Source organism: Aplidium turbinatum, chromosome 9 (genome assembly GCF_918807975.1).
Source record: "Aplidium turbinatum chromosome 9, kaAplTurb1.1, whole genome shotgun sequence".
NCBI classification, from domain to species: domain Eukaryota; kingdom Metazoa; phylum Chordata; class Ascidiacea; order Aplousobranchia; family Polyclinidae; genus Aplidium; species Aplidium turbinatum.
In genome coordinates, this window is record NC_137480.1 from 19,899,011 (window position 1) to 19,917,688 (window position 18,678).

The 18,678-nt window shown below is 37.2% G+C and overlaps 1 protein-coding gene across 1 annotated transcript; it reads right to left on the reverse strand.

Annotated features, from left to right (window-relative positions):
• Nucleotides 1-27: 27 nt before the first annotated feature.
• Nucleotides 28-16,991, reverse strand: LOC145776764 (uncharacterized). The gene is made up of 20 exons (XM_082587990.1): nt 16,971-16,991; nt 16,603-16,810; nt 15,745-15,946; nt 14,878-15,113; nt 14,180-14,294; nt 13,314-13,942; nt 12,351-12,681; nt 11,461-11,691; nt 10,521-10,742; nt 9,598-9,709; nt 9,151-9,232; nt 8,334-8,484; nt 7,456-7,650; nt 6,825-7,054; nt 5,345-6,381; nt 4,809-5,066; nt 4,248-4,487; nt 3,006-3,245; nt 1,469-1,693; nt 28-1,015 (listed from the first exon to the last, which is right to left on the reverse strand). Exons 2-20 carry the CDS (start codon nt 16,793-16,795, stop codon nt 737-739), a joined length of 5,208 nt encoding a protein of 1,735 aa, XP_082444116.1. The 5' UTR covers nt 16,796-16,810; nt 16,971-16,991; the 3' UTR covers nt 28-736.
• Nucleotides 16,992-18,678: the final 1,687 nt, after the last annotated feature.

The following is an 18,678-nucleotide window of genomic DNA, read 5'->3' on the forward strand; positions in this document are numbered from 1 at the left end:
TCTCTTGAGTTGACATCACAACGTGAACAGTCGTGCAAGTATACTCTATTGCTACCCAGTGGTTATGACTTACCACAAACAACAGGCTCTATGACATCACAGTGCGGAATGCAACAACAATTAATCTCAGCAAGTGCGTGCCATGCGGTGGCCGGTCGATTGGCCGACAAGACATTTTGCCGACAAGACATTTGGTCGACAGGACGTTAGGGTTAGTTAACCCTAACCCTAAAATGAATCGTTCTGTCGACCAAATGTCTTGTCGACCAAATGTCTTGTCGACCAAATGACTGTCGACCAATTGACCGGGTACCGTGCCATGCAGCAAAATCCGTCATTTTGGCATCTCGACCGTTTACAGATGTTAAACCAAAGTGAAAATATCGGATTTTGCTGTCTGGTAAATGCAACAGGTGGTTTCAAATTAAATCAGAATCACTTGGATTCAACGCCTCCAAATTACCGGAACAGCGTTTGAACCAAGCTCAGCTCATCGATCTAGTTGGCTGTGTATTATTTTGACAAGTTATTTTTTAGCATTAGAAGAAAATAACTGGAAATGCAATCAAGTGCGAATGGTAGAGGAACACATCAAAGAATTATAAAACTATTTACAAATAAAAAGATAAAGTACGTAGGCTAAGCCGCAGGATCAGAGAAAAAAACAATAATTACAAACGAGCAAGAATAAATATAGCCTTGGCTTCTGTAAATTAACGAAAAACGTAATATTAGCCTAAACAGACACAGACGAGACATCATCACTGTCATCATCCATCATAGTGACAGGCATCTCGACTGTTATTTTCCTCAAAGGAACTTTAACGTTGGTAGATTTTATCGATTCTCTGTTTGGATTTCCCAACATCAGCTCGTTCGGTAAGTCATTGCTTATCGTATCTTCGTCTGTCTCATCTTTTAATAGCATTGCCAAAATACTTGGGTTTTGCAAAAGGAATGTGTTTTCCATGGATGGTCTGTATTGTGGCGGTGAACCTCTTTCATTTGCTTCATTCTTCAGTACAAAAAAATGTTTGGTTTTTTTCAATTCTTAAAACGATTATTTATATGATTATAGACGAAATGCTACCAGTATTTTGTAAACAGAACTTATCAGGTTGCATTTGAAGATAGCGATGGTTAGAGTGTGTATTTCAAATACAGCATGGTTTATAAATTTTACAAAGCCAGCTTGCCGTTTATAGGCCTACTGCTAGCCTGTATGTTGTTGTTTTAGCCTACTATTAAACTTTTTAAAATTGAGGTCAGGATATTCGTTCAGATCAGACATGTTCTCTTCACATCACCGTTGTATTAGATGTCCATCACTCGCAGTTGTCTACAAGCTACGGTCAGGGGTGTGGCCAACACAAAATTTTAAAGGTGGGGGAATTTTACCCTTTGTTCCCCTCTAACTACGCTCCTGTCTACAGTAGGCCAAGTTGAAATTATTTTACATATATTGTACCTTTGGATCAGCGTCTGTTAATTCCTGTTCAGCATCAACATTTTTGTTCGAGCTTTCAATGTTGTCAGAAACCTTGATGTCTGCCGAACTGGTGCTATCTTCAACACTGGGGTTCGTGGTGATGGCAGTTTCATGTTGAAGACCTACTTCAGTGGGAGGTTGCATTTCTTCGTTTATTTCCTCTTGGCGGCGAAGTGGTGATGGGGATCTATCTTTCGTTTGATTCTTTCATGAATAGAATCTTTGTTAAATCTTAAAATTTCTGATAACATCTTGTTTAAGCTCAAGCAATAACCATTAGCCTATTTGAGAACCATACAATGTCATAAATATTAATATCATTTTTTTAAAATTTAATATACCGGTAACATAATACATTGCTAAGTTTTATTGCAGCCAGACCTGTGTTAACCGCCCCCGTATCTCCCGGCCGGGAAGCCCATGGCTGATTAGGGATCACCCACTCGTTTTAGTCTGTTTAATGTTTTTGACTGTTTAAATAATCAAAAATACTTAAGAAGCTCTATATTCAATAGCTTATTCAAAAGTAAACATTGCTCACTCAAATAGCCTAGTTAATTAACAATTAAATTAATAAATTTCAGTGTTAATCGAGATAGGTTATTAAGTGAAAATGCTAACTTATCGGTAAACGTGGGGACACGTCAGATAAATTTTTGAAGTTCTACCCTGCTGAAAGACAACACCACTTTCAAGGCTACACAAACTTTTAAGAAAAAAATTATTGAAATCCTTCTGTGACCATGAATGAATTTTTTTCAAATGGTAGGCTAACTTAGCTTTTAAACCAAAGCTTTCAACCCAATCCAATTTTATTTTGATGAATTTGATTATATACAAACTGTGCGTCTTGATAAAAAAAAAACACATCGTTGCTCCTAAAAATACCTCAAAGTGACTAAAACAAAATTTTATTTGTCAAAGTTTTCTGGGGGGCAAGCCCCCCACACCCCCTTTTCCTTTTACTTTTTAAAACATTAAGTTTTGCATTGTTCATTTAAGTTATAAACTTTGCCTTGTTAAAACTCTTGCCATTCCCCAACTTTTTTCTAGATCCGCTACTGCATTGTCGGCATAGCATATTAACTATTTATCACTAAACACATGGGATTTTTTTGGGGGAGCAAGGTGGTGCTCACACGGCCCTGATTGCAGCCTACCAAAGCGAGCAAATGATCCACAACAAAGTAATTTAACTGAATATCATGTTTTCTTTTTAAAATCAGAAGAGATAATAAAATTGTCAATACAAAAGGTGTTAAGGCAACCGTGTTTTACCTTCTTTGAAAAAATACCAAACCCGTTCATAGGTTATCTAAACAAAGTGCAGCCTACACGTCTAATGGCTATTTTTTGCGCTGATATAATTTAGGATAAACTTAGGGCAGGATGTGGAAAACCAGGTCAAGGTAGTTTCGTTTTGTTGGTCTTGAATAATGATATTCCAATTTATTTGTTACCTATAATAATTTGCAGCTGATAACTTTATGATGAAAATACTTTACAAATATCGTACTTTTTGAAAGGCATCTGTTGATTCATGTTCAGCATCTACTTCTTCGTTCGTGCTTTCAATGTTGTCAGAATCCTTGATATCTGCCGAACGTGTGCTATCTTCAACATTGGGGCTTGAGGTGATTGCAGTCTCATTTTGAAGAGCTGCTTCTGTGGGTGGTGATAGTGACATCGTTTCTTGTCCAATTATATTTTCTTGGTTGCGTTGCGGAGATTGGGATCTTTCATTTGCTTGATTCTTCTGCATAAAAATAATAATTAGGTAAAGTTTGTTTAATTTTGACAAAAATATTGTCTTAGCGCGGAACAATGGTAGCCTACGTAAAGTGTGGTAGGGTAGGGGAGATTGGGTATGAAAGTAACACCGGTAAGATTGTAACACTCTATTTTCCTTCTTCCATTGATTGTCATCATACAAGTAAGGTGATCACATTATTACGTTTCCTAATTTTTGTACATGCGTGTGCTTTTTCCCGAGGCGATTGGAGTCACGACAAAAAAATCGATTCTTCGTAAACGAAGAAGTTTCAAGATCAAGCGACGCTGGTTCGACTCTAGGGGTGTACGCTTGAGCAACGCATTCTCAGGACTGCTCTCCATTCAGCGGCTCCTAATGAATGGAATAATTCCCCGGCAGCAACACTTCAACAATCGGAAAACTTCACTCTATCAATTTCGGTAACCGGCCCTACGTCAAGAGCCTCTACAAGTATGCAAAACTACCAGGAATGTTTTTGAATACGTGTTACAACCATCCCTTTATGCTGCCTAACAACCATATCCGGTAGGCCTATAGGAATGGTTGCAATAAACGTGTAGCAATTCTTAAAGCGATAGCAACCGACACACTAACAAAATCAAAAATGTAAATGTCTCATTATGTAGCACTAGGCTACGATCACTTGAGCAGTTGCTGCGAGGTTTTACAAAAGGTGTACACAAGAATTTGACAATTATAACGTTTTAGACAAAAAGTGTTACTTTCATACCTACCCGGTCTACACTACTGCAAAAGGTCCCAATGTAAATATCCCTGTTTCTAGTTCAAAATAACGCAACGTTGGCATAAAAGTTAGATTTGTTGTAGACCGCCACATCTGCGTTTACGATGTTTATACAGTATAAGATTACAGTCAGTAAATTTGCTACAACGAATTTAAATAGGCTAATGGACTAATGATGATCAATCTAACATACGATAATTTGCAGCCTATACGTTGAAAATACTTCAATGATCTCGTACCTTTTGAATAGCGTCTGCTGATTCATTAACATCAATATCTTCGTTTGTGCTTTCAATGTTGTCAGGAACCTTGATGTCTACCAAACGTATGCTATCTTCAACAATGGGGTTCGTGGTAATTGCAGTTTCATGTTGAAGAGCTGCTTCCGTGGGTGGTGATGGTGGTGCCGTTTCTTGTTCCATTAATTTTTCTTGGTTATGTTGTGGAGGTGGGGACGATGTCCCATTTGCTTGATTCGTCTGCATCAAAATAAAGATAACGTTTTTGAAATCTTGACAAAAATACTGTCTTACTGTAAAATAATGTTAGGTTATTTGTGTAAAAAACACAATGCAATTATAAATGTCATTACTTCAGTGTCAAATTATACAACTTCGGTAGATGAATTTATTGTATTGCAACCTGCGGCAACAGCATAATGTGTTACGTAGTTTTTACACAATAAACCTCCAGTTAGTAAATGTTATATAGATTACTGATTTTGAATATGTTAATCCCCTAACCTTATTCTTTGTCGATTATTTGCAGCCAATGTTAAAAATATATAAGTATTTTCGTACTTTTTGATAAGCGTCTGTTGATTCCTGTTCAGCATCAACATCTTCATTCACGTTTTCAATGTTGTCAGGAAGTTTGATGTCTGCCGAATGTGTGCTATCTCCCACATTGGGATTGTTGGTAATTCCAGCCCCATGTTGAAGAGCTGTTTCTTGGGATGATGTGGATATCACTGGTGATGGTGGTGGTGTTATCACTTCTGGTTCCGTTATTTTTTCTTGGAGCCGTTGTGGCGATGGTGATCTTTCTTTCGCTTGATTCTTTTTTGCATAATATGAATTTTGTTGCGATTTTTTAACTTCTTGATAAAACGGTTGCTTTAACCCACTACAAACACTATTAGGTGATTGGTGCAAGACATAACAAAATATTAAAACCATGAGCTTAAATATTAATTTTTCTATTTAAAACAAAACAGCTTCGCCCAAAAAGTAGTTTTGTTCTTTCACACAATAAATTATAAATCACAATTATTTTTTGTCAATCTTTTGCATTCTACAGTAGGCCTATGTTGAAAATATTTTACAAAATATCTTACCTTTTGAAAAGCGTCTACTGATTCCTGGGTAGCATCAACTTCTTTATTGTTTTTGTTGGTAGCTTCATCAAAAGACCTAATGCCTGCTGAACGGGTGCTATCTTCTACATTGAAGTTCGTGTGAATTGGTAAGCCTATCTCATCTTGAAGAAGTGCTTCTGTGGGAGGTTGAAGGACTGCCTCTTCTCGTTCCGTTAGTTTCTCTTCAACATTTTTAGAAGACACTTCCAGCTGCACTGGCTTATCTTCAGCACTTTTTTTACCTGACACTTTAGATTTGTGACTTGCTTTCTTGACTGGTTTCTTGACCTTTGGTTTTAACGAAATCGGTTTGTTGACTTCCACAGAGGATGTGGATGATCGTGTTGGTTTCTTTTCAACTTTTTTCGATCTCTCTGTATGTTCTTCAGGAATTTTCCGAATCAATTTAGTTTTCGATTTAGTGGAACTTGCAGCTGTTTTTACAGCATTGCTTTCACTTTGAGTTATAACTGAGGAAGGTGACTTTTTAGAAACTAAGTTTGTTTTATCATCCTGCATTGTTTTTGTTTTCTTTTTCTTCGAACTTGTTCTTTTCTTTGCACCATTCGAGGTTTCGGGTTTCTTTTCCGTTTTTTCTACTGTGTGAATTTCCTCGGCGATTTCATCTTTTTCAATTAACTGCAAAACATTTGGCTCTGTTGAAAAATGTTCCCAAGCGGAATTCGGGTGCTTCGAGGTTCTTATGTCTTCACCAAGTATTTTTATTCCAACATGCCCCTTAGGTATCTGTTCCACAGCTTCTTTTCGCAAGCTCTCACTACCAACTGATGCAAGTGTGTTGACATCTGAAACTGCACGTGGTTCTTCATCATCCTGATCTTCAGCTCTTATGGATGTTTCTAATATTCTTTCGTGGAAATCCGATTCATCAGAGCTGTTTGGTTGAATAGAGACGTCATGGACGCTTTTAGCAGCTATCCTCGGCGTTGAGGAGGAACTCGATCGCTTGGCTCTTCGTAATTCCGGGTTACTTTTCGACATGGCCTTCAATCTCACTGTCAAAAACACATTGACAAGAAAATTACTTTTTTTGATATTGCGAAGGATTGTCCCCATAAAGTGCAGTCACAAAGATTGAGGACTTGGAGAATACGTGGAGTAAATGCAGGTACGGTACGCAGTAAAAACAGGGAATGGGTCTGTAGGGTTTTGCTAATAATGTTACATGGTAGGCTACATGTTACAGGTCTCTGTTTTAATGAAATCTTTAAAGCAAAACCTTCGTTATTTTAAATTTTACACAAAGAAGTAATTGGCACTCGGTCTGACAGATGATATCAAGGTAAAGGTGGTCCTTTACTTGGTTGAAGTGTCGGGTATAAGAAGATAAGGTTCTCATTGTTGGCAACACTGTTGTGGACAACCCAGATCAACAAAATTTGACTTGAAACTTACACAAACCCAACGTTAATTACTGTGTATCTATTAGGATTCTTACTTAGTGCTTTCGCTTTCAACATAGCTCGTCTTATCCGAGACTTTTGTTCAGCCTTTTCTCGAAGATATCTTGCTTCTTTCAATTCTTCCTCGGCTTCTTGCACGTAGAGTGACTCCTTCCTTATCAGCCACTTTTTAAATTTAATATCGGCTAGCTCTTTTTTTTCTTGGGCAGCCCACGAGTCCATGTAAACCTGGGCACCTTTTTGTGCTTCATCAACTGCTTTGAGCCTAAACGCAGAAAAGCAAGTTTTATGTTGGCCAGTTAAAGTTAAAATACAAAATAAGGACAGCAATCATTAATAAAGAGCAAAAAAGCAGCAGTCTGAAATGACACCAAACATTTAAAAGTATTTAGATAAATGAAACTTTGAACAAGAATGACAGGTGTTTTGACGAGAAAATCCTATTCAAAGCCATAAGTAGGCTACAGTAGCTTTATTTTTTTAAGCGAAATAGTGATTAGTGATACACGTACAGTAGCTACCTTCTATTGATTTTCATGAATTCTGCTGGATGTACAGTAGGCCTAGGCTACATCTTAGTCATGCCTTATAGAATAGTCAGTAAAATGCACAGTGATAACATTGGAAATTGTAAGAAGCAACAAAGTACAGAAATTAAAGACTAACGCTCTCGAACTTTCTTTTCTCTTTAACCAACTTTCGAATGACATAACTCTTTCCTTTCTCTTCCATTTATCATACATATCCTGCATTTCCTCCATTTTCTTTTGCTCCTGTAATTCGCTTTGACGTCGTTCTTTCTTAGCTTCCTCCAGCTTTCTTGTGCTCCACATGGCAAAGGAACGTCTGCGTGATTCCTCTCTGTGTCACAAAAAGGTAGAAGCATTACGCGTCGATTAGACCTATTGAATGTGCTGTTATCAAAACGTTACATTAAAATTTAAGGACCCAAGTTTCGAACCAACATTACTTTGGTTATAATTTTGAAATTTTGAGTTAATGCTGAAATTATGAAGTTTAAGCATGTTGAAGCGTAGAAGTTTATTTTGTTGAAGGATCAATTTTGTCATACTTACTTGTGCAGTATCGTCCATTGAATGGTTATGTATAGTTTTGTTTTAATAGTTTAACTTTTAATAGTTTAACTTTTTAACTAGTTTAACGCTCCCCAAGTTCAAACACTCAGTGGTGTACTGGAGGTTCGTACAATAAGGGCAAATGCTGTAATTTAGACAAAATATATTTAAACCTCTGACTCGGTTTTAATAGTTAACTTGTCAATCAAGCGTTCCATAACCCTAGCAGTTACGCTCTAGTCCCGTACTAATACAGCGACAAGAACAACCAAACATCATTTACCACACAAAATATATTTTCTTGGTTTTATAAGTAGATAGTCCCACGGGTTTTTGGGATTATCATCTCTTATCATCCCACAAACAATCTAGACAACAAATCAAAAAGTTGAGTCAATGTAAAAAACGGTTGATTTGCTGTCTGGGAATGATTGCAACATTACCTCAAGCATCACATATCGAACTTACATTTTTTCTCTTTCTTTTTCTGTCAGTTCTTTGGATGTTTCATTCTCTTTGCGCTTTTCCTGAGCCTTTTCCCTCAACCAGTCTTCAAACGTTTTGCCACTGGTATTTGCACGATGCTTCTTCGCGGCTTTTTCTGCTTCTTTTTGTGCTTCTTTCAAAATAAAATAAACTACTTTAAGTAAAGGAAAAGCATCCCAAAGGTATTTATAGCAACACGGCAGCGTTGCATTGCAACCGTGCAACTTTGTATTTATTGCGTCAGCATGGCCAAGTAACTATCCAGTCAGCAAATTAATCCTATTTTACATTGAATCAATGCAAGTAGATGTTGAATCAATGTAAAAAAGGACTGATTCGCTAGCTGGGTGTAAGGGACGGTCGAATGATTGTTTTCGTCTTTGGCGTATCATGCACTGTGGTATCGTGACAAATATAACTGGAATAGAACAAATGTAAAGTCGCTAAAAACGTTAAAGGTTGAATCCACCAATCATTGATCATTCGCCGATTAAGCAGATCGCCGAATTAAACCACATCTTTGCAGACAAATAGTATTTTCTTAGTAATCCTCTGATTAAAATTGCCAATTACTGATCAACCAATGGACCTTGCCCAAACTGGTTGTCGATTAACTAATCAGACGATTATTTTGATCCGCTTTTGGTGTATCCAACCTTAAAACCTGTACACTAGCAACAAGATACATACCATTATTGTTAATACGCCTTTTATTATTTTATCATACTACAATTTTACTGCTGATAACCACAAATAAATTTCTTTTAACTCTACTTGCTGCGTAAGATGTAAACTTTACCTGACTTTTTATCCAATTCATCTTGTTTGGACTCCAACCACTCATCAAAAGTCATCCCCCATTTTTGTGCCACGCTTTCATTCTGATGAGCATGAAAATTAAGTTTAACAGCGCCACAAAGTTTGTCAAAGTGACATTTTTAAAGCAATGGAAAGTAGCTCAAAGCTGACACAATAAAATTACAGCTAAGTCAATAACTAAATGTGCTGTGCTATTTTACACTACAGTAGACACTATAGACAGGTAAACATTGCCTGCTTGGGCTCCGTGTTGAAGTCAATCGTGTCAGCACACACAGTAACTATAATAAATGTAACTATTCATCCTTCTACGCAGTTTTGTAAGAATCCAGGCAACAGCCATCAGATATATGACAAAAAGGTTAATTACGCAGCAATCTTCTCTAAAACCTGCCAATAGACACCAAATAGCTTGTACAACGCACACCTTTTTATTTTCTTCCGCTTTCTTTTGAGCTAGTTTTTCTTTTTGTTTTGCTGCCATCCATTCACTCCAAGCAGTTTTATTTCTTTCTCTTCTGATGACATCCTCCCTCGACCTAGACAGCACAGTATTGTTGCAGCTTTTTGACAAATCTGACTTCCTACTGTGTCAAGCAATGAAAAAAAAACGTTCTTACTGTGACAAACACAAGCCACGAGTAATTAATTGTTCAAATCTCAAGGCATCGTCCATAAACTAACAGGCATAGTGCAGAAGTGGTTAATATTTTCATGCAATCGGCCTTGGTTCGATTCCAGGTCGGGAAATGCCAAAATATTTTCAAAGGGTGGTATCAACATTTTTCTCGCGTGAAGCAAGAAACATTACAAATGTTACATATTGCAGTTACATTGTGAATATGTACAAATTGAGGGATAACAATTTTTGCGATCTGTGAGTGTGACATGGTGGAACAGGCTGCAGACCAAATTATCAACTGCACGATCTATTGCTACTCAATAGTGATCTGCATAATTTTGTAAAAAATCTGCTCAATACCCTTCTGGCTGGCTGCCGTGACATTTAGTCCAAGCCACCGCCATTGTCTCGCGGACAGCAAAAAAACCCCCAACAATAGCACAGGTGAAAAAGAAGAATTGTAAATAAGGTAAAAATGAAAGCAAAATTGTGTGTACAAATCCGTAGCAGTTGCAGAGTGACAGTAAATACTGTATATTTCTAAAAGGGTGCAATTTTATGCAAGTGTTTATTTCATCATGAAAAAAACATTGTGTTTTTTCAAGTAAGAAAAATTTTTCATTGTAAGCCTATCGATTTTCTGTCTGCCTTGCAGTATATCACCAACGTGACGACATTAAAATGCAATAACAGCCTGTTATTGTGGTAACCACCGTAAACAAGCAAACCTTGCTGATTGCTGGTTTTCGTTTGGATTCGTTTGACTTTCTCTTTTGAAACGTTGATAGTGGTCCATCTTTGCATGGAGTGGTTGCTCCGAGCTGTCAATCTTAGATAATTTAGGAGGAAGATCTGGTTTCTCTATTTTGTTATTCAAGGGATTCGGACCTCGCAATGAGATATCTTTTGGTTTGTCTGGCTGCTTGTTCGGAGATATTTCCTCTTTACGTCTGAAAATTGGTTTTCTATGTTTGTGATGTAAAAAAATTTAAGATTTCAATAATGAGAAGTCGGTAGGCAAAAGCCCACCAACAGGGCCTTTGAGAGCCGGGTACAAATGTGATTTTCGGACCCAAATCAAGACACTTCTAAGAAAAACACACTGTTTCAAAAAATGCGAGGTGGTTTCTTCAAATTCCCGGCCCCCTTAGGAAGGTTACTGGCCCCTACCATCACCCCGACCGCGTCCAAAAGTACTCCCTGGACAGTGGACACCTATCAACGCTAATATACAATGATATACTTGTTATTCATATTTTTGTGCTTTCTTTTTGGTATCAAACAATTTTTGCTTAAAAATCTGAGTTTAAAGTTTTGATAAATAAACGTCAAAAATTTTGCAAAAGTAATGCGTACCGAGTATTGAATTAAACATCTTATTAAGGTTGTACTAGGTGGTCTGAAAAAAAACAACACATGTTTTGTCGAATAGAATAACTAAAAAGCGTGCACAACTGCACATCCTTTGACCATTTAACAACATTACTTTAGCAAACCTCCAAACTTTAAATATGTGATTTACGACGTTTTTAACATAGGTCTTCTTCTATTCCAGGTCACACTTCCATTGGAAACATTCAATTTGTTTGTATACGTTTGTGTTACCATAACTAAGCCAAACCTTGTGGTATTTAAAAGGTCAGGGTTGTATGACATAAGTAAACTTACTTTTCAGGCTTCTCTTGTGCATGTTTGCTGTGAGACAACGTTGGGTTAGCACTTGAACCGTCACTTTTGGCAACTGGACTTAAAGTTTTACCTTTAACGCCGTGACGTGTTGACACGTGAGACTTGAAGGCTGAGTTTGGTTTCTCAGTGTGTTGATGCTTCAAATGATCTTCTATTGCAGTGTTGCTTGTTTCGTCAGACGGCTTAGACAATTTTTCATTGTTATTATACCTGAATTAAAAAAGCAGTGATAAAATAAATTGTATTTCTACAAAGGCTTAGGAACAAGTTTTCTGTAACCAACACGTTGCTGTAGCTTTACACATGTAAAGCTTTTCATATTCTGAAACACCGACAAAGTTAGGAAAACATTTATTTTAGTGAGAACAAATTTGGCCAATCTGTAACGTATGTGGTAAGATTACATCCATTCAAGCCACTGAATGAAGAAAAATTGCTCAGGAAGCAAATCAGTCGCTTTTTGCCTTGACTCAACGTCTGCAGACGTAAAAATGCAATGTAAAAAACGACTGATTCGAATGACGTTACATAGTGGTTACTGCAAAATAAAATTTGCACCGATGAAAGGCCGTACGAATGGCGATCCAGTTAAATGTGGGCGGATTGTTGGTTAAATGCAATCTAATAATTGCATGTCACAGCAAAATTTATAAGCCAAGTGCTGATGCAATCCATTCACAGTGGTCAAACAATCTTCTAAAAGATAAAACGTTTTTTTGTTTTTTCACCCGAATCAAACCTGTTGGTAATCTTTAGAAATCTAGCTTCTCTTGCATTAAGAAAATCATTTGAACAAATCGGTTCAGCAGCCTTTTTGGAAAAATTAATACTAATATTTGCACTCAGTTTAATGCCATACTTAAACTTACCACTTTGGAGACTTGCTGCCGCTATGCAGATTTTCATAGGAATCCAATACATTATTGGGCGAAGAGGGCGGGACTTCATCTGTCGTTTTCTGCATCTTCACATAAATTTTTTTACGAACTTTTGCAGGTTCAGTGAAAGGGCGGTTTATTTTTTCGGAAAACTTTTCAAATTTTAATTTCCTCTGGCTCTGTATGTTCTCTAGCTGTTGCTGGTACGTCGACTCTGTATTTTCACTTGACACGGTTCGGTGAAGAGTTTGCGGAGAAGTTCCATGGAACGATGATGGTCGACTTCCTTGTGTGTTGCCTTGACCAGGGTTAACCCACTCACCTATACAAGATAATAAATTCTTGCATCAATATTGTTCAACCAACTGATATCCCATGCAGGGGCGGATTTAGCTGATGGGGGCCCGAGGCACTTTTAGATCGGGGGTCCCCATGCAAAAAAAACACCTCTACGTCTACAGTAGCATTAATCCAGCACTGCACTGCACAGCATTTTGCAGAAACTTCTAAGGCTGAAAGAAAAAAATAATAATAACACAAAATCACATTTTTTCCACGTCGAGGGGGACTTCAAAAGGTGGGCCCGGGGCACCTGCACTCTCTGCCTCCCTAAATCCGAGCCTGATCCCATGGAACCACTCTGACACGATCAGGTTTAAATTCAGAAGGGGACAACCACCTGATTTAGCTGATGAAGTGCACTACAAGCAAAACAAGACTGAATTTCGCTTCTGTATTCCGTGTAGGCCTATTGCACTCAGAATAGACAAAATAAATTTCAGTTGCTTGATTTTTTTCTCAAGCTCGAATTTATTCTATACTTTCTGCTACAATTAAGTTGCGCTTTTATAATGAAATCACGTCCTTGCTTTAAATCTAACTATTCCCACCAGACATAATATTATTACGCCGTGAAACGATTTGCACAAAATATCTTTGGGTTGGAACACTTACGGTTGAGTACAACTTTCACTTCTAGGGGTTGGTCAGACGTACGAGGCTTTACATCCACCTTCAGATGACCAAATGTTTGAGAGTTGAGACGAGTTTCTTGCACAGATGGAATGGATCTTTCTCGGGTTAAAGATGCTCTAAGTTCGGGAAGAAGTTTCGGAAGAACGCTTGGTCTCTGCTGCAGTGGGTTAGGAGCAGATGACCTCACAAAACACGTTTGTGGTCTTTGTAATGTATTTGAGTGATGCACGGGTAAAGAACTTTGAGTTGAGATTCGCATTCTATTGGGAATTAAACTTCCATTTTCATCAGGTTGCTTCAGATAGGGAGTAGTTTTTGGCCTGTTTGAAACTCTTGGCTTGTTTGACCGCTCTGGTAATCTTGGAGATTTTGCGCTCTTCCTCTTTCCATGATGGGCTGCAATTCCGCTCAAACGATCTAAATTGGGAGGAGTTGGTTTCGGAAGAAAAGTTGTAGTTTCTTGATTGGAACGTACATCTGGAGAAGATTTAGCATCTGATGATGAAATGCTGATAGACCACTGATTAAGCCACAGCCAACGTGCACATTCCATAAAGTTGGAAGCAGCTGCAAGGTCCAAAGGCGATTTTTCGTCGGTATTCCGACACCTACAAACCAATCAGAAAGAGGATTTGTTACGCAATTGCTGCATTTGGATAAGATAATCATCGCTTGCAAAGGTAGGCGAAATAATTTCTTACTGAAGGACTTAATAGCTACAAAAAAGTAGCCTATAGCAGGGGTTCCAATACATGCGTGGTAAAAACTGATTACGAAACTACTTCTATCAATGGCAATCCTGTCAACGTTCTACAAAGACGTTACACAACGTTGTATTACCGTACCTGATGTTGCTCCCCGATGCCACAAGTAATTGAATAATTTCAAGATGTCCATTGAACGCAGCAGCATGCAAGCAGCTATTTCCAAAGAATGTTGTTTGATTCAAATCCGCATTCCCTTCAAAATCCGAAAAACATTTGAGTCAGGTAAAAATTAAAACGCTTCCAAATCGATCGACTGCAGTCTAGTTCAAATTAGAATTTACTACAATTTTAGGCAAATGTCCCGATCTCTGTTCTTGTGTTTATTGGATATTATCGATTCTTACATTCAGTGGAGATAAATGAAGGACATCATGATGATGAATAATTAAAGCTAACTTTAGCAAAATAATTCTAAATATTAGTCAAAGCTATCATGATTTTTTGCATTTGTTAACATTAGGCTAGTCTAATCAATCGTTTTTACCGTATTTTTATTGGTTCAACGTTTGTTTATTTATTTTTGCAAAAATAATGAAGCATAGATTTAGTGGCCTTAGTAGCTTATCTGTAATTAATTAGGTTGCTCATGACATAGTTGGCATGGACTGCTTGTACGTCATAAAAAGACATGTCTGCAGTAACTTAGTGAACGCTGTTTACCATGTTTCCAAAGCATTTTAAGTTTTGAAGTATTAGACTACACTCTTACGATGAGAAATCACGCTCGTAATCATGCCAACAGAGTTAGGCTATCGCTTAGTAAAAAAGCAATCTACCTGCTTTTATGATAGCTTTGCAAACTGACGTATTTCCACAGGCGGAAGCAGCAAAAAGAGCACAAAACGAGTTTTCTTTCCCAGATTTTTCAACAATAGACGCAAAGTCTTGCCAAGCATCCGGGATTGTTCGCTTCCTTTTAACTTGCTGAGATGGCTGGTTGTAGAGGATGTGAGGCAAGTTGCCAGTCCAGGCACTTCTGACTATTTCTTCCCAAGCACCAAGTATTTGAAGACTACAAAATAATAATTGCTTAGTAATAACATTTATAGGCTATAGCGCCACATCCACTGTGCAAACTATGCTCCTGGGCGCTGTACATGACAATGGTGATAAGATAATGTGGTAGTCAAGTCATAACTTTCAGTAAAATAAGAAACAAATGATTCGTGTTTTGCATTGTAGTAACCTACTACTTTCTTACTGAATTTAAATACATATTTTTATGTTGCAAATAGCTTATATTATGTCAAACACCAAGTATAAACAGTTTTGTTGCTCAGCAGTGTAAACTAGCCTACTTCTTGAAAAATGCAACGTTTTGAGCAATTAAAAATCAGACGAATCAAATAGGTGAAAACCTTTGACTGAGGCAAATCGTGAGACCAAACTCCATACGTCGACAGTCAAAATGAAACGTGATAAAGGACTGTTTCATTTGAGTACGGTACGCTAAAACTTTATTTTTCAAATCAAGACACTTTTCGTTGAAGTATATTTGAAGTCTTTAATTGCAAAAGTTTGATCAACATCACCGATAAAGACAAGCTCAACATTAAATCGATTAATTATGACCACTCATCATGCATATGTGAAAAAACAAATTGTCAGTTTCAAAAAACTAAATAAATATCTTATAAGTTGACCTGAAGCTGCTTCCATTTTTTATGTTATCTCCGAGGATTAATCTTGTGTCATCGGAAAATCGTTCATTTTTAACACCGTACAATGAAGTGATATGAGCTGGAAAACCAGTAGATAATTCCAACGCTGCTTTAACTTGGAAAACTTGAATACCATTTTTAAGATTTCGGAGAGTTCGTATTTCTGTAGGTTTCCGAGTGGGTTCTGATAAATTAAAGCAAAAATTTATTGCAAAATTTGTGACTGAAAGCATGCATTTGGTGCATTCTTATTGACCCAGGGCCTTAACTCTCACACAACGTAGGCTGAAGTTACAGTGTAAGGTTCTATAGCAGTGGTTCCCAACCTGGGCTCCGCGGACCCCTTGGGGGTCCGTGAGAGCGGACCCCTTGGGGGTCCGTGAGAAAGCATTTGGGGGTCCGTGATTACCTTGATGAATTTTGGAGAAAAAAAAACGAAAAACGATCTTTTTACTTTCATTTCTCTCATTAAATTCGCTTACATTGAAAAAGTTTCGGCATGCCACTTTGGGTCACCTTAATATTCAAATACTGCTGACATTTCTTGAACAATTCATTCATTTTCTTATTTGAGCAACTGTTTAACCTGATATTTGCCGCAGGAGTCATAGCCGCAATGCAATATGACACAGTACAGTAGTTGCGAAGCATAATTATTACAATAGTCAATAGTATGTTAATTGAGTTTCAGGCAAAATTTAGGTAGGGGTCCGCAGAATTAATAATTTGTCTAAAGGGGTCCGTGACAACAAAAAGGTTGGGAACCACTGTTCTACAGCCTATTGAGAAATGTGAATAGTTGTTCAACATAGACAAGAAAACTATTGATTAGACTCCTACCTTTTTCCCAGTTTGGTAAGCGAATAAATAAAACAAAAGAATTTGCTAAACTCTTTTCTTCATGTTCATCTTTCAAAGGAAAACTTGATTCCTTTGTTTTCTCTTGATTTTTTACCTTATTTTCATTTGATGATTGAAGAATTTGAGAACGAGCCCATGAGCGCCATCCTTGCAAAGGATATTCTACAGTCATGATTGGCTAAGTCATCTATATGAAAAGTAATTTTTAGAATAGTTGAAACACCATTCATTTACTAAACAAGACTTAAAAAATTCTGTTCATCTTGACTGTAAAATTCAAAAAGTATAGGCTACTTAACTACTTGTTAGCTACTTTTAAAAGATCATCTTTCACAATTATTACGTACTGTCATCTTAGCATTGTAGCCTATCGATTGGCATGCATTCAATGTCCTTTTGTAAATCCAGAACTGCTGCTATGGCAACTCGTGCGCTGATTATGACACTGTACCTCCACTGTCGGGAAATTTATTATTAGTTTGGCCACACCGTTATCGTCAAGCCTGTTTTATTCCTATTTACTCTGTAAACTTGAAAAGACACTGGCTTGACAAACATTGTCCTCAACATCGTCAAACACGCAATTATCTCAACGCCACAAAGATTCCTGAATGGAATTGTTTGGGCTAAGTGAAGGTGATGGTTATGAAAACGATCTACTAACTGTAGCCTATAATTTTCAAGTTTACAACTGTCTCGTGCAACTGATATATTTTCCAAGTCATAGTTTAAATGCTTTTGTGCAAAGAATGTATCAATCAATATAAATTTGTGTTTTAACAATATGCTTTCATCAAACAATTTAACGAAATGGTCCAGACTTTGCTGTAATTCCATTACGCGCGGCATGAAATGGATGTATATATACATTAGTATGATGCAATAGCTTTTATTTCAGAAACTAGATGCTCGGACAAAAGAATGGGAAATCTACTATTTGCATTGCTTTCCATCAATCAAGTAGTGAGTAAATACTGCTTTAGAAACTCGGTAAACATGCTATCCTTCCCAGCACACATTAAATTACAATCTTTGGTCGCAGACTGCTTATTGTGTGACCAAACGCATAGTAATGATTATGTGCAAGATATTTTCTATACTTTTGAACTTTTTTGAAACAAACTTAACGTGAGATGCTTATTTATTGTTTTTTTGGAAAACCTATGGCCATTGTAGCCTACTTACCGTACTTGTGATACAGCAGGAGTGTTTTTGGGAACGTGCAAATAAATAGCAGGAAACATAAAGCACCCGCAACCAGTGGCGTATGTAGGGGAGGGCCATTGGGCCATACATCCACTCATGGCCATGATCCACTCCTTTAAAAGATGTTTTAGTAATTTAACGAAGTAGATTACGGCGTTTTATATGTTTTGAATAGCAGTATCAAAGCAATTAACAGATAGCTGAATGTATCCTCGAGTGGCTCATTAGGTTAATAAGCCAACCACGTCGTCTAAGTAAAACATTACATGCGACTTCAAGAGTGATTGAGTGAAAGAATTCCATAAACAAGAACGCCTTCATTTTGAATAATTATGCACGATTACTTCGTTTCGCTGAAGTTAAAAATGTATTATTCCAATTGTATTGTAGAATACAGTATATTATATTGTTTCTATTGTACGTACAGTATATATACAGTATACGTAGCCTACACGTCTTATTTATTCTAATTTATTCTAAAAATTGTCAAATGAGATGTAGGCTAATTCTGACATGAATTTATTTAACAAGAAACAAACACTGCGTTTTCCGGAATCGTTTCAACTCAATCTAGGCCTATACAAGCTGTTCAGTGATGAAGTTTAATTAAAAAAAATACGAAGGATATGAACCGTAGCTCACTTGTAGCCTAAAAGAAAAAAATTCAAATTGATTTATGTCTTTTCACAAGATGAAAAGTTCTCCAATAAAATCAGTGACAGTATTGAAGAAGCATCCAGCATGTTGGATAAATCTGTTGATTAATACCCAGTGATGTACGCGCAAACAAAAAATATTGACGCCGTCAGCGTAAACGCAAACGTTCGAAAAACCATACGCCGTATGCGT